General features: G+C 48.3%; 1 protein-coding gene across 3 annotated transcripts in view; it reads left to right on the forward strand.

Annotated features, from left to right (window-relative positions):
* Window positions 1-763: 763 nt before the first annotated feature.
* GAL3ST1 (galactose-3-O-sulfotransferase 1) overlaps window positions 764-26,583 on the forward strand; it is a 34,084-nt gene continuing 8,264 nt past the window's right edge. The window contains exons 1-2 of one of the 3 annotated variants that reach the window (XM_043529472.1): window positions 764-1,443; window positions 18,089-18,361. In XM_043529472.1, the coding sequence (XP_043385407.1) occupies window positions 18,224-18,361 (138 nt within the window). In that variant the 5' untranslated portion in view covers window positions 764-1,443; window positions 18,089-18,223. Of the gene's footprint in view, window positions 1,444-18,088; window positions 18,362-22,807; window positions 22,876-26,583 lie in introns of all 3 variants that reach the window. The other 2 variants (XM_043529473.1, XM_043529474.1) reach the window with 2 other exon arrangements.

The following is a 26,583-nucleotide window of genomic DNA, read 5'->3' on the forward strand; positions in this document are numbered from 1 at the left end:
GGATCAGCGATTCCGTGAGAGAAAGGCTGGCTGGGGAATCAGTGAGAACGGGGCAGTGATGAGTGTGCAGGGACTGAGCAGGCCAGGCGTGGGCTGTGAGATGTCAGCCTCTGGCTTGGAATCGGGATAGAGCTGAGCAGAGACAGACTCTGCCTTGGACAGGATCTCTGAGACAAGCCTCTGTCACAGAGTTCAGATCCAGATCACAGCTCCCCCCAAAGTCAAAGCAGCAAGGTTGCCCCGCCCAACCCCCCTTTTCAAAGCCCCCTCTGGAGTGGAGCTAAGCCTCTGGGAAAAGGCTGGCCCCTCCCAGTCTGCGAAGCAGTGTGCTCGAGGAGGTGCTTGGAGCAGTGCCAGCCACCTGCGGTTTCCGGCTCGCATGCCGAGCCAGCTCCAAAGGCCACTGGAGTCTATGGAAAGATCCCCACTGATTTCAATTGGCTTCAAACCAGGCCCACTGTGAGCAACCTCCTGAGCGGTATGAAGCCATTTCCCAGCCTCAGCACATGGGAGACCATTCCTGGCCAACGAGCAGCTACAGTGGGGCTTGCTGTCTGCCTCTCCCCCAGCCCTGGTGGGTGGAACAGGCACTGCTGTATTGTGTGTTTACTTAGAAATCTCAGCCAATCTTGAAACCCCATCCCTGCTAGCAGCTGCCAGGTGAGCCAGGAACCTGTCCGCCTCCCAGCCTGCCAAGCCTGCCTGCTGGGTTACGGGTAGGGCTCTCTCCACTAGCCACCAATGGAAACCTGTCCTGTGGTCAAGTGGGACCTGGCCCCAAAAGCCAGTGGCTCCACAAGTGAACACCAGTGCCTGCCACAAGCTCCCAGCCCTGGCTGTTTTATCTGCATGCTCTGGGCCCTGGGCTCCTGCCATGGTTGGTAAGGCTGGATTTTTCTGTGCCTAGCAGGAGAAATGGGGAAGGAGTGCATGGTCTTCAGTGACAATGTCTTTGTTGATGTCAATGCTGCAGAAGGATACAAATGGTTCTGTTGTTCTCAGCCCCGGAAGGGAGGGCTGTGAATGAGCTCTCTGTGCGGCTTGAAGTGGGAGGAGGGACAAGCCAGGGAGCCAGCTAGGGTGATGGTGAGAGTTCATTCTTGGGACAGTCTCCCTCCAGGAGATGGTGGGAGGGTCCAGCCCCAGCTCCACACCTGGGAGGAGAGACTGAGATCCTGGAGATAGCAGGCACCATTGGAAAGAAACCGCCTGCTGCAGAGTCCCAAGCTGATGGCATGGCCCTGGCACCGTGGAGATGGCATAGGGAAGGTGGCCACGACTTCTAGGGAGGGGCGAGCTGCCTTGTAAGAGGTGGCACCGGGATAGCTGCCCAGGAGATTCCATGTTGAAGCAGCATCCCAACGCCCTTTGCGTGCAGTCTGGTCCGACTGAGCCCTGGAAGAAAAGGGAAGTTTGCAGAGAGGAGCTTAAGCCAAGGAAAAGGTGAGGTTCACAGGGTTTTTTTTACAACATATCTACTGCAATGGGGAGTGCGTGTGTGAGAGAGAGAGAGCGTGCAGGGGACATGTGTGTGTGAGAGAGCATGTGGGGGAGTGTGTGTTGGGTGTGTGTGAGAGAGAGAGACTGTGCATAGGGGATTATGTGTGGTGAAAGAATGGAAAGGGGTGAGGGGGTGATAGAGTGTTTGTCTGTAATGGGGAAGGGAAAGCATATAGTTAGAGCACTGGGTGGTTGCGTGCAGTGGGGTAGTAGAGTCTGTGTGTGCCAGGACACTGTTTGTAAAGAGTCTGGCTGTCACTGACAGTGTTTGCGGGTGCAGCAGGGAGCATGGGCTTGGGAGAGGGAGATGTATGGGGAAGAGTGAGAGCCCTCCTTTTCCTCTGGGATGCCCGCTCTGCCGGAGGAGTGCCACTGGGGACAGGCTTTCGGGGCTGGGAGGGCTGCAGGGGTGGGGGTAATTGTGGGAAACCTGCTGTCTCTGGGGGTAGCAGTGGGGGTCATGTGTATCTACAGGAAAGTGGGGGTAGCTGTAGGGGACATGCTGTCTGGGAGGAGCAGTTGGGGCCATGTTCTCTGTCTGGGCACAGCTGTGTTACTCTCGTTAGGAAGGTGGTAAGTCACCATGCCCCTGCTCCCAGTGCTAACAGGGAGCCACAAATAACAGGAGCTGCTCCTTGCCGCCTGCCTGCAGGACTGCAGCCTGCATTAATTATTAATCTACTCACCTAAGGCAAAGTCAATACTGAGGCTGGGCTAAGAAAACGATCCCAGGAGTATTTATTTATAAACATCCCAGTGGAGGCCAGGCCTGGGTGGAGGAGAAAGTATTCTCTAGCATCCCTGGGAGAGGGGGAAATGCCCCCTCCACTCTAATGACCATGGATTGGGGATTAGAGACTCTTACTGCAGAGCACTCACTGGCTGGAGGAGGCAGTTACTTGTTTCACTGCCCGTGTCTCAGGATTTACAGAGCTGGACTCCAGCTAATAGGCTTTCGTGCGTTTCTTTTCACATTTCATTGAACCTCTATAGCTTGGGTTTAGCCAACATCCTGCAGTGTCCGCAGCCCAGCCTTGGGCCAGTGCATGGGAACTAGGAAGTGAAACTGACAAGAAACAGAACCGGAAACTGACCAGCCTGTTTCACTGTTTGCTGAGTAAAAGGCAAAAAGTAAATAAACCGAATGGGTGAAGAAAAGTGAGTTAGATGCTTACAGTGAGACCCTGCTTTGAATGTGTCTGCAGCAGTGTCCCTCTCCATACTCAGCAGACCTGCTAGCTGTTTGTGTCTGGCTCACTTTTCCTGACCTTAGTGACCAAACAAACAAAAACCCCAATAACTTTTGACTGCTCTTAACTGCTGGAAAGTCACACAGCTCTGGGAGAGTGTGTCAGATTGTATTCTGGCTTTTGCATAATTATAATCAATAATAATAATTATGACTAATAAAATATTAATAATAAATACCTACCTCTTATGTAGCACTTTTCATCAACAGAACTATCAACTGAGTTTCAATGACAGGGCCCCAGTTATCTGATCCCAGAACACAATGGCGTCACTGAAGCTGTAATGTGGTCTGCAGAATTTTAATTACCAGCGATGATGCATGGGAAGGAATGAGCCCAGCTTTGCTCTCTGATCCCAGAGCTGGCTGTCAAAAACTGAGCGCATTTGTTCTGGAGGCACAAGAAACATGAAAACCATTGTACCATTTTTATAGTCCCTCTTCAGGGAAGAGATGCTCCTTATAACTGTTTCCCTGTCAATAATCACAGGTATAATTAGTGGCAGAGGGAAGGAGCTTGGCCCAGATTCTAATCATGGCAATACATGCACATCTAGTGCTATGCTTAAAGTCATGGCTTTGCTGTACCCTTGGTAAAGAAAGTGGGAAGGAGTGAGTTTTCAATGCAGCCAGTCTTCTGATGTCACTACCCCTTTATGCTCTCATCACTCATCTGAAAGCTATCGACCAGGAGTGACATTTTGGTCTATGCCTGATCTGCACACAGACTTGTGCCAGTTTCACTATAATGTGCTTTTAAATCAGTTTAGTTAAATCAGTGAAAAACCCTGTGTGGATACACCTAAATTGATTTAAATGTGGCTTACATACATTTAGTTTAATTTGGCTTCTAAGTGGTTTAAACTGAATTGAGAAAAAACACTTTTAAACCAATTCAGGAGTGCACATGCGTCTTTGCACTACACCACTAACTTAAGTTGATTTAAAAGCAATTCAGTGAAACCAGTACAACTTTGTGTGTAGACAAGGCCACAGTGAGAATGGCTTGACTGACAGGCCCTTTGCACAGCAGGTTCCCTACACATAGGTGGGGCCCCACCAAATTCACGGTCCATTTTGGTCAATTTCACGGTCGTAGATTTTTAAAAATAATACATTTTATTATTTCAGGTATTTAATCTGAAATTTCACAGTATTGTAACTCGGGGTCCTGACCCAAAAGAGGGTTGTGGGGGGCGGGTCACAAGTTATTGTAGGGGGTTCGCAGTATTGCCACCCTTACTTCTGCACTGCCTTCAGAGGTAGGTGGCTGGAGAGCAGCAGCTGCTGTCCAGGCGCCCAGCTCTTAAGGCAGCACTGCCACCAGCAGCTTTGCAGAAATAAGGATGGCCTGGTGTGATATTGTCACCCTGACTTCTGCGCTGCTGCCTTCAGAGCTGGGCCCTCAGCCAAGAGCTGCCATGCTCCAGCCGCCCAGCTTTGAAGGCAGCAGGGCAGAAGTAAGGGTGGCATGGTATGGCATTGCCACCCTTACTTCTGCGCTGCTGCTGGCAATGGCACTGCCTTCAGAGCTGGGCGCCTGGACAGCAGCCGCCGCTCTCTGAACGCCCAGCTCTGAAGACAGCACAGAAGTAAGGGTGGCAATCCCACAACCCCTCCTACAATAACCTTGCGACCACTGTTCCCTCTAAGCTGTGCGCATGTGCGCACGCACACAGATCCTAAACCCCCCGCACACGGCGAAACACCGCGCACACAAATATTTGCACAGAAGCACAAAAATTTACACAGAAGAAATTTTTTGCGCACACAGCCTGTCAAAAATTTGCACAGAAGAAATTTTTTGCACACACAGCCTGTCAAAAATTAGAGGGGACTTTGCTTGTGACCCACCCCATACCTCTTTTTAGGTCAGGACCCCCAGTTTGAGAAACAGTGATCTCTCCCATGAAATCTGTATAGTATAGGGTGAAAGTAAACAAAAAACCAGATTTCACAGCAGAGACCAGATTTCATGGTCCATGATGCATTTTTCACAGCTGTGAATTTGGTAGGGCTCTACACATAGGGCAGCCTTTTACTGCTAGTGACGGTATTTTCTTTCTATTGTGTAAAAAGAGATTTATTCATACTTCAGCAGCCAGAGAACCCTGGCTGCCTGTGTGAAGCACCTTGGCCCAGATGCTCAAAGGGATTTAGGTGCATTTCAATGGGAACTAGGGACATTGGAGAATGTGGGCCCTTCTCCCCACCTCATCAGCTTCTGCATGGCAAGGGAGACATGTTTACAAACGCTTCCACTATGCTGCTCATTTTTACGTGCTGGGCACTTTGTGGGGTAGAACAGATGCTTGAGTTTGCTGGTTCCGTTAGAGAAAACCTCTCTGTTTCCAGATTAGGCTGTAATAATAATACCTTGCATTTCTATGGCATTTTCATACCAAGTGTGCTGGTGGAGGGGCTGCTGTCTTTTGGATGAGCTGTAAAACCAAAGCCTTGGGTGTGAAAGATTCCAACTCACTTTTCACAAATATCAGGGTAGCTCTGGTCCTGGCCCATTTCTGGCTATGGTGTCATTTATAATCGCCTGTTCTTCAAATTTCCCCCTGAATTTTCAGCTGGATGCAGGACTTAATATCCTAAATTGTTGTTTAGTGTTTTAGGATTCTGTTAAAGAGCTGCCATGTTCCACCCCAGAGGTGGCTGCATGGCAGTGCTGGGTGAAGTGATTCCTTTTTTGGCCTCCTTTGGGCTAGAAGCTGCTATGAGAACATAGGCCATTATCTTACCATTACTGCCACTCTTGAGAATACTTACACAACTGTCCCCTGAAGAGAACCTATTAAACCCCAGTCTCTTCTCTGCCAGACGTGTCTGCTGACCATTTGATAAAATCACCTTGGGGGACTATAGAGGTGGGAGTCAAGAGCCGTTAGGTGCATTTCAGTGGGGCTCAGGGGGCTGCTTGTCTAATGGGACAAACGATAGCCTGACCCTGTTACATTTACACAGCAATGTGATGTTGCCTCTGCATGTTTCAAGGACACAGGAGGTGAGTTATGACGCAACCGCTCCAGTAGTAGGTTTCCTGTCTAGCATGGAGGTAGAATCATAGAATTGGAGGACTGGAAGGGATGTCTTCTAGTCCAGTCCCCTGCACTTAAGGCAGGACTAAGTAATTATCTAGACCAGCTTTTCTCAAACTGGGGTCTGCGGACCCTGGGTGTCCCCGAGGATACTCCAGGGGATCCGCAGGCATCGCTGATCAACTCCTCCTCCCCTCTATTTTCCGGAGACTACTGAAGCCAAACTGGGAGATTTTAGGTGCTAAAAGTCTGGCAGCACAGCAGGGCTAAGCAGGCTTCCTACTTGCCCTGGCTCCACACGGCAAGCTGGCACGACCCTGCGGCTCCTGGGTGGAGGCCAGGGGTCTCGGTGTGCTGCCCCAGCCCGAGTGCCAACTCTGTAGCTCACATTGGCTGGGAACTGTGGCCAATAGGAGCTGTGGGGCAGTGCCTATGGGCAGGGGCAGTGCACGGAGAGCCCCTGGTCCCCCCACCTAGGAGCCACTGCCAGAGGGGTGTGCCAGTCGCTTTCGGGAGCCATGCAAAGTAAGAGCCGCCTGGCCGGAACCCACACCCTCTCCCACACCGCAACTCCCTGCCCCAGCCCAGAGTCCACACCCTGCACCCAAACTCCCTCCCAGAGCCTGCACCCTGCACCCCCCCTGCACCCCAACTTCCTGCCCCAGCCTGGTGAAAGTGATTGAGGGTGGGGGAGAACGAATGATGGAGGGAGGGGGGATGGAGTCAGCGGGGGGTGGGAAGAGGTTGGGCGGGAATGGAGCCTTGAGGGAAGGGGTGGGGTGGAGGCAGGGCCTGCGGCTAAGTGGATGGGCTTGGGAGTCCCTGAAAAATTTTAAATCAAAATGGGGGTCCTCGGGTTGCTAAAGTTTGAGAACCGCTGATCTAGACCATCCCCAGCAGATGTTTGTCTAATCTGCTCTTAAAAATCTCCAGTGGTGGAGATTCCACAACCTCCCTGGGCAATTTATTCCAGTGTTTAATCACCCTGATAGGATATTTTTCCTATTGTCCAACCTAAACCTCCCGGGTATTCCTGGTGCTGCCATCCCAGTGGTATCAGCCATTTCAGTCTGTGCCTACATAGATCCCCTCCTAGCCTGGAGGTGTCGGGGTTGGAAACACAGACTGGTGTTTGATGATGATGCCTCTGGTTGCTGATGGGGTGTGTCTTTGTCATAAGCCCAGGAGGAGACTATCTTTCCTGCGTCAAGCCTGGGGTCATGGTCACTGGGCCAGAGGAAGAGAAGTTCATAGAATCATAGAATATCAGGATTGGAAGAGACCTCAGGAGGTCATCTAGTCCAACCCCCTGCTCAAAGCAGGACCAATCCCCAACTAAATCATCCCAGCCAGGGCTTTGTCAAGCCTGACCTTAAAAATATCTAAGGAAGGAGATTCCACCACCTCCCTAGATAACGCATTCCAGTGTTTCACCACCCTCCTAGTGAAAAAGTTTTTCCGAATATCCAACCTAAACCTCCCCCACTGCAACTTGAGACCATTACTCCTTGTTCTGTCATCAGCTACCACTGAGAACAGTCTAGATCCATCCTCTTTGGAACCACCTCTCAGGTAGTTGAAAGTAGCTATCAAATCCCCCCTCATTCTTCTCTTCCGCAGACTCAACAATCCCAGTTCCCTCAGCCTCGCCTCATAAGTCATGTGTTCCAGTCCCCTAATCATTTTTGTTGCCCTCCGCTGGACGTTTTCCAGTTTTTCCACATCCTTCTTGTAGTGTGGGGCCCAAAACTGGACACAGTACTTCAGATGAGGCCTCACCAATGTTGAATAGAGGGGAACAATCACGTCCCTCGATCTGCTGGCAATGCCCCTACTTATACATCCCAAAATGCCATTGGCCTTCTTGGCAACAGGGGCACACTGTTGACTCATATCCAGCTTCTCGTCCCTGTAACCCCTAGGTCCTTTTCTGCAGAACTGCTGCCGAGCCATTCGGTCCCTAGTCTGTAGCTGGGAGTCTCTGCTGGGAGCTGAGGTGCCAGGTCCCTCTTGAATGATTCGGAGGAAGCGAGGCATTAGAAAGACGGTAGCTGCTGCTGCCAGGCTGGTGGGAAGAGGATCAGCTTTCCGATCCTTGTGTTCAGGTACGAAGGCTGCCAGGGATACACCTGTGAAGGGTAGAAAGGACAGCAGCAGAGAGGCAGTTTGTGAGAGCATCCCCGCCCCCTCCCCGGGAGGTCTGCCTATCACTAGACGATGACAATAGCCAAAAGGCTGGCACCCTCCTGCCCCCACCCAGCTTTAGATCTGGAACTTTTCCTGTGGACCAGTTTTAGTGGAAGGGAAGCAGCTGGTTCTGCCTGAGACACTAGGCTGCAGTGTTGGGTGTCAGGGATAAGGGAGTCCTGTTACCAGCTGCTGCCCTCAACTTCAGGATCCACTTACAAGTTCCATTCATTATTCAGTGCGATGGGAATCTCAGCGGCAACCAGTCAGCACTGAGTGGTGCCAATGAATACTGCTCCAAAACCAATTCCTCCTAATATGGTGTCTGCTATATGAGGATGTTTCCCTGTTAACAGACTGGCATTTCTTGACTTCTGCGTTTCTGCAACATTGGTTTCTGTAAATACCGTTAAAATGATTATTAATCCTTTTCTGCCTAATGCAGTAGGGTTTTTTTGTTTGTTTGTTTGTTTAACACAATACACAACAATGCTAGCAACAAGACAAACATCACAAGACAAAACATAAAACACAAAACAATTTTTGTCACGACAATAGATTCATGGAAATCTGGGTTGCTCTTCAGCTGGTATCAGCTTTTCCTGATTTTTTGAAAGACAAAAAGAACATGTCTCTACCCCTTTTGGGGTGGCAGATTTTTGCTTAAAATATCCCTTTCTTTTACAAATACCCATGCTGATTGCAGGCAAAACAGAGGAATTACCCCCATATTTTCCTGTGTTTTTGTTCTAGAGGGAGGCCAGGTTTCAATGGCTTCTACCTTTTAAGGGTTTATGGGAAATTATCCCACTGTTTAGTCATTAAACTCATGAGGTGGTGTACCTCAGTTTCCCTTGCTATATAGGAGACCAAGTTTGTAATGTTTTTTTGCTGTGCTAAGTTTTAAGTTTATTCACAGGTAATAGCTGAGAAGCATCATTACCATATGACCTTAAAGGTTTTTTTGTTTTGTTTTTTTTTCCCAAAAATCATACCCTTTACATTGTTACAGGGATACTTATTAACATTAAATTTATCCCAAAGTTTAATATTAACAATAACATTAGCATCAAATTTATTAAAGGTATCTTGTTATATATACCATGAATTTTATCCTATTTAATTTTGGTGAATTAAAAGGTAGGAGAGTCATGCATTTAAGCAGACCCCTTTTGTACCTGTCTTCAGATTTCAGCACTGCATACTGCATTTTTCTACTTCGGGTTAACCTGTTCCTCTCTTATTTTTAGGTTTGACTTCTTTTTCCACCTTCCTCTGGAGGGTCATAATTTAAGCCTTTTGGTTTCAGGTAGTTTCTTTGCTTACCAGGTATGTTCTTTATCTGCAGCTCCTTTGTGCTGCCATTTCTGTGCAGTTCTCTCCTTTCTCTATCAGTTAGCTAATTTGCATCAACACAGATGCTTTCTGGCTTGCTTTTGGATCCAAAGCCATCAGCAGCTCAGAGACTGTCTTAAAAGGGACACAATCAACTTTCACCAGAGTTCTGATTACTTTTAACTTTCAACTCCTGCTTCCAAAACACACAGCAATCTGAAAAAGAAAACTCAACCTATTGTGGCTCCTTTTGGAGCCCTAATAGGATTTTAATTAAGTAGCATGTTTTATTTGCATTTCTTTTACCCCTTCTACAATATACACTGCACACATCCTGGGGAAAATGCACATTTCTTCCATAGTTTAACTTCTATAACATTATATTAGCCATATCAATTTTTACATAAGATGTAACTGTTTCTTTTGTGCTCACCGAGTTTTCACATACCCTTATCAAAGTAAAAAGAAAAGAAGGGCGCGGTGCGCATCAGAGAAGCTTTGAAAACCAGTTTCATGACTGGACAGGCTACGGTGTGAAAGTTCTGTTTGTTTCTCCATGATGAAACCCACCGCCCCTTGGTTCACTCTACTTCCCTGTAAGCTAACCACCCTCCCCTCCTCCCTTCGATCACCGCTTGCAGAGGCAATAAAGTCATTGTTGCTTCACATTCATTCTTTATTCATTCATCATACAAATAGGGGGATAACTACCGAGGTAGCCCAGGAGGGGTGGTGGAGGAGAGAAGCACCAGGAGGGGTGGTGGAGGAGGGAAGGACAAGGCCACACAGCACTTTAAAAATTTAAAACTTTAAAACATATTGAATGCCAGCCTTCTGTTGCTTGAGCAATCCTCTGGGGTGGAGTGGCCAGGTGGCCGGAGGCCCCCCCACTGCGTTCTTGGGCGTCTGGGGGAGGAGGCTATGGAACTTGGGGAGCAGGGCGGTTGGTTACACAGGGGCTGTAGCAGCGGTCTGTGCTCCTGCTGCCTTTCCTGCAGCTCAACCATACGCTGGAGCATATTGCTTTGATCCTCCAGCAGCCTCAGCATTGAATCCTACCTCCTCTCATCACGCTGCCGCCACATTTGAGCTTCAGCCCTCTCTTCAGCCCACCACTTACTCTCTTCAGCCCGCCACCTCTCCTCCAGGTCATATTGTGCTTTCCTGCACTCTGACATTGTCTGCCTCCACGCAGTCGTCTGTGCTATGTCAGTGTGGGAGGACACCATGAGCTCAGAGAACATTTCATCACGAGTGCGTTTTTTTCGCCTTCTAATCTTCACTAGCCTCTGGGAAGGAGAAAATCCTGTGATCATTGAAACACATGCAGCTGGTGGAGAAAAAAAAAAGAGGCAGTGGTATTCTGAATTGAAATTCAGAAGTTTGCGGGCCTTTTCCTGTCTACCTGGCCAGTGCATCTGAGTTGAGAGTGCTGTCCAGAGCGGTCACAATAGAGCACACTGGGATAGCTCCCGCAGGCCAATACCGTCTAATTGCATCCACAGTATAAGTATAAATCTCCCCACTGTATTTTCCACTGAATGCATCCGATGATGCTCACGAAAGCTTACGCTCAAATAAATTTGTTAGTCTCTAAGGTGCCACAAGTCCTGCTTTTCTTTTTGCGAATACAGACTAACACGGCTGCTACTCTGAACATTTCCTGGGAAGTACCCCACCCTCTGACTTCACCACCTCAGTCAAGCTTCACAATCATCATCGCTGTGTAGCAGTATTAAATTGTTTGTTTAAAACTTATTCTGTGTATAATATAGTCTTTTGTCTGGTGAAAAAAATTTCCCTGGTACCTAATCCCCCCATTTACATTAATTCTTATGGGGAAATTGGATTCGCTTAACATCGTTTCGCGTAAAGTCGCATATTTCAGGAACATAACTACAATGTCAAGTGAGGAGTTACTGTATTGTCCCAGGGATCTGAAATCCCCACGCCTATACCTACTCCTTTCCTTACTCCTGCCACTAGGCCCCTCAGGGCTCCCAACCTGTTTTCCAATCTCTTTATCTGTTGCCTGCCTGCTTGTCTGGATCTGATCCTGCTTTCCTCGCTGAACCATCCCTTCCCACGGGCACAGGCTTTGTCCCGCTAACCATTTAGCAAGGAGGGTGGGCTCCTCAATTAGCGCCCACACCTCCTGGTCACTTTTGTTTAACATTTTTCTTAAAATTGTGAAATCACAACAATATCCCACACTCCAATATCCTTCAGAGTGAGGTTTTACAGAAATCTACTCCTTATTTGCCCACGCTTGTGCTGGGACTTACAAAACACAAAAAGTCTATATCCATAAAAACTCTGCCTGACAGAGCAGGAGGGGGGAACGCTAAGCCCCCTACCTTTTGGGCTACGACCGAGGGTCTATTCACCTATGTAATTTTTCCCCAACAGACGGGTCGCCCCAAGGACTCTAATCCTCCCCCTATTGCCTGGCACTTCTACGACGGGGGGTGTGCACACCGGAATGATCAATCACTTTATATGTATGGTATATCTTTTAGCAGTATTTAGCAGTGTTTTCAACAATCACAGTGCATGTCTTCCACTTTTGCAATTCTCCACCAAAAATGTTATGCTTATAAGAAGCACAGGGGATCTTTTTCAGGGGAAAAGGCAATACACCACGTTTATTGAAGATACAACAATTAGCATATGCATTCAATCACACACACGCACACACACTGTTCCACCAGTCATTGTTATCGTTACCAGTCCAGAGTCCAAATCAATCTAGTGGCCAGGTAGGTTGATCACGGGTAGAGAGGAGCCGGGTTCTGTCAGTTGCGACACGATACTTCGGGGAAGTCTTGGCAGGACGAACCCAAAGTGATTTTCCTTCTTTGGGACCAATGAGTTTTGCACCATCATGCTGTAATCAACTGTTGTTTGATGAGTGCTTGTTTTCTTACATTGTTTTTCTCATCCTTTATCTTGTTCTTTCATTAAGTCTTTCAGGGAGTTATCCCTGCTGGTTTTGATCACTGCTATCTTGTCCCCATTGATAGGTGCCTGTCTCATCTTTAGAGTCGTCAATCTACCCTCCTCTGATATTTCAATAGGGGCATGTTTCAGCCTCCTGGCACCCTTGTGTCTGTCTCTGGTTCCTCCCTAGAACATCTGGTTCAGCCATGGCCTTCACACCTATCTCTTAACACCCATTCCTCATTCACACACAAAACAGAATTAATTTACACAGAACATTTTGAACAGGAACATCAAATTACAATGCAGAAGAAAAACAATCATGGCATTCTTTTACTTATTTTAAAATGCTAAGCCTACAACAAAGTGGTGACCCTCAAAGGTCTGTTACTGCCTTGAAATCAGCTCAGATACAGAATTATACAAACATAAAGTCCTATTACTACAACAGGCCTCTCACCCCCCTCCCCCCGCCTGCCCTCCCCATCCTCTCCCCTCTTTGGTCTACACATGGTAATGTTTTTGGAAGTATAAAGGGGCCTCAGTTTGAGATTTTTGCCCTGAGCCGCCCAAAACCTTTGTGGGCCTTGCCTGGAGCATTGCTGCAAGCATAGAATCATAGAATATCAGGGTTGGAAGGGACCTCAGGAGGTCATTTAGTCCAACCCCCTGCTCAAAGCAGGACCAATCCCCAACTAAATCATCCCAGCCAGGGCTTTGTCAAGCCTAACCTTAAAAACCTCAAAGGAAGGAGATTCCACCACCTCCCTAGGTAACACATTCCAGTGCTTCACCACCCTCCTAGTGAAAAAGTTTTTCCGAATATCCAACCTAAACCTCCCCCACTGCAACTTGAGACCATTACTCCTTGTTCTGTCATCTGCTACCACTGAGAACAGTCTAGAGCCATCCTCTTTGGAACCCCCTTTCAGGTAGTTGAAAGCAGCTATCAAATTCCACCTCATTCTTCTCTTCTGCAGACTAAACAATCCCAGTTCTCTCAGCCTCTCCTCATAAGTCATGTGCCCCAGTCCCCTAATCATTTTTGTTGCCCTCCGCTGGACGCTTTCCAATTTTTCCATATCCTTCTTGTAGTGTGGGGCCCAAAACTGGACACAGTACTCCAGATGAGACCTCACCAATGTCGAATAGATGGGAATGATCACATCCCTCAATCTGCTGGCAATGCCCCTACTTTTGCAGCCCAAAATGCGATTAGCCTTCTTGGCAACAAGGGCACATTATTGACTCATATCCAGCTTCTCATCCACTGTAACCCCTAGGTCCTTTTCTGCAGAACTGCTGCCTAGCCATTTGGTCCCTAGTCTGTAGCGGTGCATGGGATTCTTCTGTCCTAAGTGCAGGACTCTGCACTTGTCCTTGTTGAACCTCATCAGATTTCTTTTGACCCAATCCTCTAATTTGTCTAGGTCCCTCTGTATCCTATCCCTACCCTCCAGCATATCTACCACTCCTCCCAGTTTCGTGTCATCTGCAAACTTGCTGAGGGTGCAATCCACACCATCCTCCAGATCATTAATGAAGATATTGAACAAAACCGGCCCCAGGACCAACCTTTTGGGCACTCCGCTTGATACCGGCTGCCAACTGGACATGGAGCCATTGATCACTACCCATTAAGCCTGAAGATCTAGCCAGGTTTCTATCCACTGTAGTAAGAGACCCTGAAACACAAACCCTTGTATCAGCGGCCTGGTCTGAGGCCTAAAGCCTGAACCAAAGTACTTCCAGGCATTGCTAAGCAAAGCTGGGCTGTGAGCCAGAGGCAGGCCCTAATTGCAGAACTTGGCAAGAAAAGGGCTCCTAGAAAGCACGTGCTAATGATATAAGTAGTAATAAGAGGAACGTGTACCAAGATGGCACCTGGACATCCCGATACGAGGACACTTCACAGAGATAACAAGGAACAACCAGATGCACCCCAAAGACAGGATCAAAAGGACAGCATGATGGACAGATCTGTTTGTTTGAACCAACATGATCAAAGGGGGAGACAGCACCCTAATGAGTCAAGGGGCTGTACCTCAATATGTCAGTAGGGATGAGTAATCTGTCCTGCAACTGTATAAAAATAGGTCCTGGAGCGCATATCTTTGTCCAGCCTAGGGGGCAGTGGAGTGTCCCGCCACTGACTGAGCTGTGTCCATTGCCAGGGGGCACATATTCGTAGTATGTCCTGTAGAGTCTGTAGGAAACTATTCCTGTGCTTCGTTTGACAATAAACCGGGCCGGGTGCCTTCGTACCTTACTAGAGTCTGTGGTCTTTGGGGTTTCTCTCGGGGTCTGCTGTGTCAGATATCTGCGCAGAGCTGGGGCAGCACACAGAGGGAACACGCATGCAGCCGACTGTTATCATCATCGAACCAGAGCAGAGCACCTCACCAATAGCTACCAACAACATCCACCTTATAGTCCATCCAGCCCATACTTCTTTAACTTGCTGGCAAGAATACTGTGGCAGACCGTATCAAAAGCTTTGCTAAAGTCAAGGAATAACACATCTAGTGCTTTCCCCTCATCCACAGAGCCAGTTATCTCATCATCGAAGGCTATTAGATTACTCAGGCATGACTTGCCCTTGGTGAATCCATGCTGACTCTTCCTGATCACTTTCCTCTCCTCTAAGTGCTTCAGAATTGATTCCTTGAGGACCTGCTCCATGATTTTTCCAGGGACTGAGGCAGCTTTCCCATCCCCAGGTAGCATGTCTCCTTGTCCTGACACAGAGGACAGCATTGCTGCAATGCAGTTGCTCACACGCTACCAGGCAGCTCCAGCCTCAGTCAGTTGTCAGACCTTGGACCTGCTCATCCCCTCTGCTCCCTGGGACTTCCAGAGAACTCATCCCTTGCAGGTTGCAGCTGATGGTTTGCAGGTGCTGTACCCTTTTAACTTCCCTCTGGTCCCTGCTGGCTGGCTCGAGGCTTCCTAGACAAGCTGAGGGGGTCGGGCAGGAGGGGCTGTGCTTCCCAAGAAGGGTCATGTGCACCCTGTGCATAGGGTGGGGTGGTAGAATGAGTGGTGCAGGTGATCAGGTGCATCCCTGTGTGCCTATGAACCATGGAACTAGAGAGCAGCAGGAGGCTGTCCCTGGAGAGGCTAGGCTACAGGGCTCAAGATGGGGAGAGCCCTTTCCTTGGAGAGCAGGTGAAAAGTTCACGGCCCCATGGATATTTATAAGGCTGTCCTGGCAGGTACACGTCTGTGCATTGCTGGCCCCTGCGGGAGTGAATCAGACGTGTGTGTCCTTCTGCTACCAGGTGTGCAGACTTAGGCTACATCTATACTAGAAACTTCGAAGCACTCCTGCAGCAGCGCTTTAAAGTGTAAGTGTGGTCACGCGCTCCTGGTAATCTACCTCCATGAGAGGAGTCGCTTGGAGCCTCTCCACACTAGCGCTGTAAAGCACTCAAACTTGCTGCGCTGGGGGGGGGGGGGGGATTTTTCACACCCCTGAGCCAGCAAGTTAGAGCGCTATGAAATGTAAGTGTAGCCAAGCCCTTAGACCAGGTTACGTGTATTTCTGGGCACCCCTGCCCCTGCTTGGATGGTTTGGCTTTCGTGTATGTGCCTGTGTGCACACAGGTGGCTCGAGGCCCCTGGAAATTAGTCTGAATGATGGATGCAGGTCCCCACACACCTAAAGAAAGCCACAGTCCCTGCCCTGACAAGCTTACAGTCTATAGAGAGAGGGAGCTGGACAGGAGGGCAAAGTCAGAAGGCCTGGGACCCACGTGACCCAGCGACGCATCCTGTTACACACTTGTGTGGCAATGCTGGTCCCTCTGGGCTCAGATTGGCTGCTGCTGTCGCCCACGTATACTGAGCTGATTGGTGTGAGTGTAGGGTGAGCAGGGGGCTGTCTGGAGACACAGGTCAAATGGTTACAGCTGCTTCTCTGGACTCCACGGGCACAGAGTGGGCTTCTTTAGTGGCAGTGCCTGTGCTCTTGCCTAGAGTCATTGGAGCATGTGTGCTGGGTGCAGACTACCATCCCCTTTTGCCTTTTGACTGCAAGTTGCTGCCTTTGCCGTTCCTGTTGCCCATTGGCTGATGCCCTAAGCTAAGCAGTGCTTGGGCAGGAGGCCCCATGCAGCGTGTCCAGCGTGTGGCTGGAAGTGAAGCTGGTGACGAAGTGGAAGGAGGTGATCCACCTGGAGCTCTGCTGTGCAGTGAGATGTGAAGCCAATGACCTGAGCTGCTTTCGTCCAGAACCTTGTGGGAATGTCATGGAATGCTCAGCCTTTGTTTCGACCACCCACAGGGGCTGCTACTGTTGTGGTCACGAGAAACAGCCCAGCACCACCTGGTGGCGAGTCAGTTTCTGCTGCTGCCCCCAGGAGAGAGCTTGGCCACTGTGAGTATCAGCTGCACTTGGTGGCCCTTCCAGTCCTTGGCTTCCCCCAGCTTGAGCTGCTCCCCCCTCCAAGGGGCAGTCCCTCTTTTCAGGCTGTGAATAGCCTTTAAACACTCTGCAGGGACTCCTAGGGATAACGAGCCATAGTGGTGAAATAACAGCTTCCACGAGAGGAAAGCAGGAGCAGAGCAGGTGACCAAGTGCCCCAGAGGGAAAACTACCAGTTAATATAAAGATGACGGCTTCATGTTCAGTACCCCAGCCAGAAGAAAATGTGGCTCCGTCTAGATCCCACCTGCTGGCCCATAGTGCTGTCCTTTGGAGCTGGTGGGCCTGCCATCTCACACAGGGGAACTGCACCTTTGCTGTGGCTGAAGGAGCAATGCAGGTCTTAATTACTGTCTACTTTCTGCCTATAGTCTAAACCAGCCCCGAGGTCTAACAAACACAGCCACCTTTCACCTGGAATCCATACTCACCCAAACACTCAGCTGGGCCCTCTCTCACTGTCACTGTCTGAAGATCTGTTCAACACCCAGCGGGTAAATTGAGACAAAAGGGGTCTGGATCCAGTCCAGCCAACCGCCCCCCTCACAAAAAACTAGTGCTCTTGGCTCTCCAGCCTCCCTGCCAGGCTACCTCCTACTCCTGACTCACTAGGGCATTCCCAGAACTCTCTGGCCATTGGCCCTTTTCCCACAGAGCCTGGAAGCCAGACTTTGTGGATCCCTGAGCTTCCCTCCCACCCAAGGACTGGATCCCTAGATCATGCCCTAATCCACCCCCTGGTAACCCCTGGTGTGAATTTGTTCCTGGCAGAACACCATGGTTAATGTACAGAAGGCTGTGATCTGACAGACAGCTGGGCTGGAAGCTGCTCACTCAATCATCTTTCTCCAGCTATTTCATTAGAGCTCAATCTGCTTCGCTTAACAGAGAGAGAAGCTTAAGTGATGACTTGATCACAGCCTATAAATAGCTACATGGGGAACAAATATTTAACAATGGGATCTTCAGTCTAGCACATAAAGGTCTAACATGATCCAGTGCCTGGAATAGCACACAGCAGGAGTTTGCCTGGGATTGGTGAGTATCCGAGTGCGTGTTTGCTGGGAGGGCAGTGTGAGAGCTGAGCGAGTGCCTGATTGGCTGTTAGCCTGCAGGGGGTGGGCATTGGGGCTGTCTGTTTGTTTGTTTCAGGGAAGCCTGGCTGTTTAAAAATAGCCAGAGCTTCGTGAACCAGGTGAGCAGCGGCGAACCAGCTGAGCAGTGGGGAACAGCAGAGCAGCACACAGCAGGAGTTTGCCTGGGAGTTCGCCTGGAGTGAGCCCAGTGAGGCTTACATCTTGCCAACTTCTCTGAGGAAGCTCATAGTAGGAAGGTGATATGGAATGGGGGGGTTCAGCTGTTGTGACCTGCACTGGATGTGCAATGTTTGTCTTTCTTCCACAGGACAGAAGCGACTTTGTCTGTACAAAGTGCAAGCTGGTCTCCATATTGGAAGAGAAGATTGAAGGTCTGGAGCAACAGATAACGACCCTGCGTTGCATACGAGAATCTGAGGATTTTCTGGACAAAAGTCAGGATATGCTTCTACGGGCACAAAGCTCTAAAGATTTAGAGCAGTTTGCACAGCGGAGCCAAGAGGCCAGTGAAGAAGCTTGGCAACATGTGACCTCCAGAAGAAGAAGGGGGAATGTCCGGGTTCCAGCAACGCAGACACAGGTAACTAACCGCTTTCATGTTCTCTCCACATTGCGGAGAGTGGACCAGATGATACGTCTGGGGGGAGAAAGCAGAAGGAGACTCCGCTGGTTGGAAGGCATGAGATGTGATGTCCTGAGGTTGGGGGTTCCACGACCACCACTCCCAAGAGAAGGAGGCGGGTGGTGGTGGTCGGGGACTCTCTCCTCCGGGGGACTGAGTCATCTATCTGCCGCCCTGACTGGGAAAACCGAGAAGTCTGCTGCTTGCCAGGGGCTAAGATTTGCATTGTGACGGAGAGACTGCCGAGACTCATCAAGCCCTCGGATCGCTACCCCTTCCTGCTTCTCCACGTGGGCACCAATGATACTGCCAAGAATGACCTTGAGCGGACCACTGCGGACTACGTGGCTCTGGGAAGAAGGATAAAGGAGTTTGAGGTGCAAGTGGTGTTCTCGTCCATCCTCCCCGTGGAAGGAAAAGGCCTGGGTAGGGACCGTCGAATCGTGGAAGTCAACGAATGGCTACGCAGGTGGTGTCGGAGAGAAAGCTTTGGATTCTTTGACCATGGGATGGTGTTCCATGAAGGAGGAGTGCTGGGCAGAGACGGGCTCTACCTTACGAAGAGAGGGAAGAGCATCTTTGCGAGCAGGCTGTCTAACCTAGTGAGGAGGGCTTTAAACTAGGTTCACCGGGGGAAGGAGACCAAAGCCCTGAGGTAAGTGGGAAAGCGGGATACCGGGAGGAAACACAGGCAGGAACGTCTGTGAGGGGAGGGCTCCTGCCTCATACTGAGAATGAGGGGCGATCAGCAGGTTATCTCAAGTGCTTATATACTAATGCACAAAGCCTTGGAAACAAGCAGGGAGAACTGGGCCTGGTGATGTCAAGGAATTATGACGTGATTGGAATAACAGAGACTTGGTGGGATAACTCACATGACTGGAGTACTGTCATGGATGGTTATAAACTGTTCAGGAAGGACAGGCAGGGCAGAAAAGGTGGGGGAGTTGCACTGTATGTAAGAGAGCAGTATGAATGCTCAGAGCTCCGGTACGAAACTGCAGAAAAACCTGAGTGTCTCTGGATTAAGTTTAGAAGTGTGAGCAACAAGAGTGATGTAGTGGTGGGAGTCTGCTATAGACCACCGGACCAGGGGGATGAGGTGGATGAGGCTTTCTTCCGGCAACTCACAGAAGCTACTAGATCGCACGCCCTGGTTCCCATGGGTGACTTTAATTTTCCTGATATCTGCTGGGAGAGCAATACAGCGGTGCATAGACAATCCAGGAAGTTTTTGGAAAGCATAGGGGACAATTTCCTGGTGCAAGTGCTAGAGGATCCAACTAAGGGGGGAGCTTTTCTTGACCTGCTGCTCACAAACCGGGAAGAATTAGTGGGGGAAGCAAAAGTGGATGGGAATCTGGGGGGCAGTGACCATGAGTTGGTTGAGTTCAGGATCCTGACACAGGGAAGAAAGGTAAGCAGCAGGATACGGACCCTGGACTTCAGGAAAGCAGACTTCGACTCCCTCAGGGAATGGATGGGTAGGATCCCCTGGGGGACTAACATGAAGGGGAAAGGAGTCCAGGAGAGCTGGCTGTATTTCAAGGAATCCCTGTTGAGGTTACAGGGACAAACCATCCCGATGAGTCGAAAGAATAGTAAATATGGCAGGCGACCAGCTTGGCTTAACGGTGAAATCCTAGCAGATCTTAAACATAAAAAAGAAGCTTACAAGAAGTGGAAGGTTGGACATATGACCAGGGATGAGTATAAAAATATTGCTCGGGCATGTAGGAATGAAATCAGGAGGGCCAAATCGCACCTGGAGCTGCAGCTAGCAAGAGATGTCAAGAGTAACAAGAAGGGTTTCTTCAGGTATGTTGGCAACAAGAAGAAAGCCAAGGAAAGTGTGGGCCCCTTACTGAATGAGGGAGGCAACCTAGTGACAGAGGATGTGGAAAAAGCTAATGTACTCAATGCTTTTTTTGCCTCTGTCTTCACGAACAAGGTCAGCTCCCAGACTGCTGCGCTGGGCATCACAGCATGGGGAGTAGATGGCCAGCCCTAAGTGGAGAAAGAGGTGGTTAGGGACTATTTAGAAAAGCTGGACGTGCACAAGTCCATGGGGCCGAGTCCGAGAGTGCTAAAGGAACTGGCGGCTGTGATTGCAGAGTCATTGGCCATTATCTTTGAAAACTCGTGGCGAACGGGGGAAGTCCCGGATGACTGGAAAAAGGCTAATGTAGTGCCAATCTTTAAAAAAGGGAAGAAGGAGGATCCTGGGAACTACAGGCCAGTCAGCCTCACCTCAGTCCCCGGAAAAATCATGGAGCAGGTCCTCAAGGAATCAATCCTGAAGCACTTGCATGAGAGGAAAGTGATCAGGAACAGTCAGCATGGATTCACCAAGGGAAGGTCATGCCTGACTAATCTAATCACCTTCTATGATGAGATTACTGGTTCTGTGGATGAAGGAAAAGCAGTGGATGTATTATTTCTTGACTTTAGCAAAGCTTTTGACACAGTCTCCCACAGTATTCTTGTCAGCAAGTTAAAGAAGTATGGGCTGGATGAATGCACTATAAGGTGGGTAGAAAGTTGGCTAGATTGTCGGTCTCAACGGGTAGTGATCAATGGCTCCATGTCTAGTTGGCAGCCGGTGTCAAGTGGAGTGCCCCAGGGGTCGGTCCTGGGGCCGGTTTTGTTCAATATCTTCATAAATGATCTGGAGGATGGTGTGGATTGCACCCTCAGCAAATTTGCGGATGATACTAAACTAGGAGGAGTGGTAGATACACTGGAGGGCAGGGATAGGATACAGAGGGACCTAGACAAATTGGAGGATTGGGCCAAAAGAAATCTGATGAGGTTCAATAAGGATAAGTGCAGGGTCCTGCACTTAGGACGGAAGAACCCAATGCACCTCTACAGACTAGGGACCGAATGGCTAGGCAGCAGTTCTGCAGAAAAGGACCTAGGGATGACAGTGGACGAGAAGCTGGATATGAGTCAGCAGTGTGCCCTTGTTGCCAAGAAGGCCAATGGCATTTTGGGATGTATAAGTAGGAGCACAGAGAGCAGATCAAGGGACGTGATCGTTCCCCTCTGTTCGACATTGGTGAGGCCTCATCTGGAGTACTGTGTCCAGTTTTGGGCCCCACACTACAAGAAGGATGTGAATAAATTGGAGAGAGTCCAGCGAAGGGCAACAAAAATGCTTAGGGGTCTGGAACACATGACTTATGAGGAGAGGCTGAGGGAACTGGGATTGTTTAGTCTGCAGAAGAGAAGAATGAGGGGGGATTTGATAGCTGCTTTCAACTACCTGAGAGGTGGTTCCAGAGAGGATGGTTCTAGACTATTCTCAGTGGTAGAAGAGGACAGGACAAGGAGTAATGGTCTCAAGTTGCAGTGGGAGAGGTTTAGGTTGGATATTAGGAAAAACTTTTTCACCAAGAGGGTGGTGAAACACTGGAATGTGTTACCTAGGGAGGTGGTAGAATCTCCTTCCTTAGAAGTTTTTAAGGTCAGGCTTGACAAAGTCCTGGCTGGGATGATTTAATTGGGGATTGGTCCTGCTTTGAGCAGGGGGTTGGACTAGATGACCTCCTGAGGTCCCTTCCAACCCTGATATTCTATGATTCTATGATTCTAAGTTGAAGCTAGACAAATTCTGACTGAAAATAAGGTAACTGAAAATTATGTAGCCGGTTGTAAAAATTTAACAATGAGCATAATTAACCATGGGAACAATTTACCCAGGGGTCTGGTGATTCTCCATCCCTTGCAATTTTTAAATCAGGATTGGATGTTTTTCTAAAAGCTCTGCCCTAGGAACTTTTATGGGGTAGGTTTCTGGCCTGTGTGAAACAGGAGGTCAGATGATCACGGTGGGCCCTTCTGACCTTGGAATCTAGGACTCTCCCACCATTTCTGTAGCTCAAGCAGCTGGACATGGCACATACAGGCTTGTTTTTACCATCCCAGCACTGTGTGCCTGAGCTGCTTTTAATAGCTATCCTGGTCTTCTGGGATTGAGGTTGCTGGTATTTCTCACCCTTAACGTGCCTGTGTTTTGTCTGGAAGTTTCTCTAGGTTTTTTTTTAAGTGATTTAGAATTTATCAGTGAGACGAGTCAGTGCGGGGGTCTTTAACCCGTCATGGTCTAAGCGGGGCTCTCTAACTCCACCAGGTTCCCAGGGAACACTGAGTAGGGAGCCTGGGGACAGACGGCCTGAGGCCTCACTTCTGAGGAGGCCTCTTAGAGGTTAGAGGGTTGCTGAAGCAGACTCAAGCCATGTGGGAGTCCAGGGGAGCCTGAGGAAGAGCGGAGAGGAACGGGATCCACTGCAGGAGTGCAGCCAAACCCCATCGCCCCTAGCGGCTGAGAAGTGCACTTATGAAGCATGCAGCTGCTGTTTCTGACACCTTGCCCGTTGTTTTGTTGTTGTCTGTTTGCAGCTGGTTGGAAAGGATGTCACCATCCAAGCAGCCAGGAGAAAGCAGGACCTGGTGAGAGAGGTGACATGGTGAGATTAATTAGCCGTGTGTCCTTCTCAGTAGGGGATGTTTTGGCAACAGGCCAAAGATGAGAGGCTTCCCACAGGAAAGACTTTAAATGTGTGCTTGAAAGACTGCTTGCTCCTTCATCCCATTCTTGAGTTTTTCAGGGGACTCCTTTGGGCCCAGAATGCTAGGAGGTGTGTTAGCCGATGGCCAGGGATGTTTGGTGAGGTGCCAGCTATGCCCGTTTATACCATCCGTGACTTTAACTGCTAGAGCTCAGAGCTCCTTCGCAGCGGGCAGCCAGGATTGACTGACAGGTGCCCCAAGAGTTTGCCCCGTGGAGGCGGCACAACTCAACGCTAGGCTCTTAGTACTCTCACCTAATGGCCAGGCTTTATAGCCAAAACGGCTGAGGTTCTTTAATTGTGTTGGCTGCTTTACAGTAAACCAGAGAAACAAGTCAGGCTTATGCACAAATGGTTACCAAAATTTATTAGACTAGATTCTAATCATGTGGTTACAAAATTGCTAGTGCCTACTTATTTAAATGTAGAGATGTTACACATACATACAAGTTACAAAACTGAAGCCACGATCCCAAAGAAAGAAAACAAAGTATAGAGCTCTATTTCAAAATATGTGTACACTAAAGATAGGAGATCAGGTGTGGGTGCTTCTTACCCTCCTTGCATCTCTCGATTCCAGCGGTGCCAAGCCAGGATCGGTCACTCAATTCCGCGGAAAGACGAATAAGGGACAAGGCTTAGGGACCCTCTTAGCTGCAGAAGCCTTGGGAGGCTGTCACTTATCTGACCAGCAGATAGATAGTGAAAAGCACTCAAAAATCATGGTGCTGTAGGTCCCCTACTTATACCTCTGTACTCCTTTATTCTCTTTCTCCTTTCTATGCCAAATTGGGGCTGGTCTGTCAGGGTGACGCCAGCTCTCGCAAGAGTAGTTCACACTTGCAAGGGAGAAACAATAAGTTTCGACTATTGGACATTTCTTTTATCAGGGTAAATATTTTCCCACCTAGGATGTTGGTGTGTGTGCATCATGCTGTTTTAGTAGGGGCTAAGAGCCATGTCTGTCACAGCGCCTCTGCCTGCTGTGAGCCTAATCGTTGTATATGTTCCCAGAGGCACATTGTCGCAGCACACCTGTGCTTCTCACAGCTTCAAAGGCTGTGCTGGAATTTATGTTGAGTGCCCTGTTACGTGTGTTTCCAGCAATGCTGGTCTGAGGGGGGGGGCTGGCTGTCTGGCTACAAGGTGGTTGAGAGAACTGCTGTAAGCCATTAGGTAGGGTCCGTGGTAACTGACAATGTTAAAGCATGTGTGATTTGGAGCAGTGGTTCTCAACTTTTCCAGACTACTGTCCCCCTTTCAGGGGTCTGATTTGTCTTGCATACCCCCAAGTTTCACCTCACTTACAAACTACTTGCTTACAAAATCAGACATAAAAATACAAAGTGTCACAGCCACACTATTACTGAAAAATTGCTTGCTTTCTTATTTTTTCTGTATGCTAGTGCTTTTTATGTAGCCTGTTGTAAAATTAGGCAAACATTTAGATAAGTTAAGGTACCCCCTTGGAATCTGTGAATTAATTAATTTTGTTAGAAAAATAATTTAAAAACGGAGGTGGTCGAGAATTTTTGGGTCAACCATTTTTCATAAGAAAATGCTGATTCATCAAACCTGAAAACCTTTGTGGGAAAAGGTCAGTTCTGACAAATGTCTTGTTTTGAACATTTTTTGGAAAAAATGGTTTTGAAATTGTCGGAATGAAAAATTCAACTTTTTTGGTTTGGAACGATGTTCTGTTTCTAAATGTCAACTAAGCAGAGTAAAAATGATAAAAATTAAAAAGGTCAAAATTGAAATGAAACACTTTGAAATTATTGAAACAAAACAGTGGGATTGACTCAGATTATCGGTTTGGCAAAAAATTTCGAGATTGTAACTTTTCATTCTGATTTGGGAGAGGACATTTTTTTGAAATCTCAGCATTTTTCCCAGGACAGGAAACCGCTTTCCCTCCCAGCTCTATTTAAAAATGACAATGGCCATCCTCAGTTTGGCAGCTTGGTTGGAATGTTCTTTATCCCCGTTCGATGTTCTTCCCCTGTCCCTGAGGGCTTGTCTATACTACCTCTTAAGTCAAAGTAACTTATGTTAGTGACCATAATATAATAACATTTAACATTCTTGTGGTGGGAAGAACACCTCAGCAGCCCAACACTGTGGCATTTAATTTCAGAAAGGGGAAATATGCAAAAATGAGGAGGTTAGTTAAACAGAAATTAAAAGAACAGGAGTACTTGTGGCACCTTAGAGACTAACAAATTTATTAGAGCATAAGCTTTCGTGGGCTACAGCCCACTTCATCGGATGCCTAGAATGGAACATACAGTAAGATATATACAGATAAGTTGGAAATTACCATACAAACTGTGAGATGCTAATTAGTTAAGATGAGCTATTATCAGCAGGAGAAAAAAACTTTTGTAGTGATAATCAAGATGGCCCATTTAGACAGTTGTGACATCTTCATCATCTGGACCCATGGAAAAGAAGCCCTTGAGGAATTCCATCATGATTTCAACAATTTCCATCCCACCATCAACCTCAGCTAGACCAATCCACACAAGTGGTCCATTTCCTGGACACTACTGTGCTAATAAGCGATGGTCACATGAACACCATCCTATACCGGAAACCTATTGACCGCTGTACTTAACTACATGCCTCCAGCTTCCATCCAGGACACACCACACGATCCATTGTCTACAGCCAAGCTGTAAGATACAACCCCGTTTGCTCCAATCCCTCAGACAGAGACAAACACCTACAAGATCTCTATCAAGTGTTCTTAAAACTGCAATACCCACCTGCTGAAGTGAAGAAACAGATTGACAGAGCCAAAAGAATACCCAGAAGTCACCTACTACAGGACAGGCCCAACAAAGAAAATAACAGAACGCTGCTAGCTGCCACCTTCAGCCCCCAACTAACACCTCTCCAGCTCATCATCACAGATTTACAACCTATCCTGAAAAATGATCCCTCACTCTCACAGATCTTGGGAGACAGACCAGTCCTCGCTTACAGACATCCCCCAAACCTGAAGCAAATACTCACCAGCAACCACACAACAAAAACACTAACCCAGGAACCTATCCTTGCAACAAAGCCCGATGCCAACTCTGTCCACATGTTTATTCAAGTGACACCATTATAGGACCTAATCACATTAGCCACGCCATCAGGGGCTCGTTCACCTGCACATCTAACAATGTGATAAATGCCCCTCTGCCAAGTACATTGGCCAAACCAGACAGTCTCTATGCAAAAGAATAAATGGACACAAGTCTGACATCAGGAATCATAACATTCAAAAACCAATAGGAGAACACTTCAATCTCTCTGGCAACTCAGTAAAAGACTTAAGGGTGGCAATTTTGCAACAGAAAAGCTTCAAAAACAGACTCCAACGAGAAACTGCTGAGCTTGAATTAATATGCAAACTAGATACCATTAACTTGGGTTTGAATAGAGACTGGGAGTGGCTGGGTCATTACACATATTGAATCTATTTCCCTAAGTTAAGTATCCTCACACCTTCTTGTCAACTGTCTAAATGGGCCATCTTGATTATCACTACAAAAGTTTTTTTCTCCTGCTGATAATAGCTCATCTTACTTAATTAGCCTCTTACAGTTTGTATGG

This window comes from Chelonia mydas, chromosome 15 (assembly GCF_015237465.2).
Source record: "Chelonia mydas isolate rCheMyd1 chromosome 15, rCheMyd1.pri.v2, whole genome shotgun sequence".
Classification (NCBI taxonomy): Eukaryota; Metazoa; Chordata; order Testudines; family Cheloniidae; genus Chelonia; species Chelonia mydas.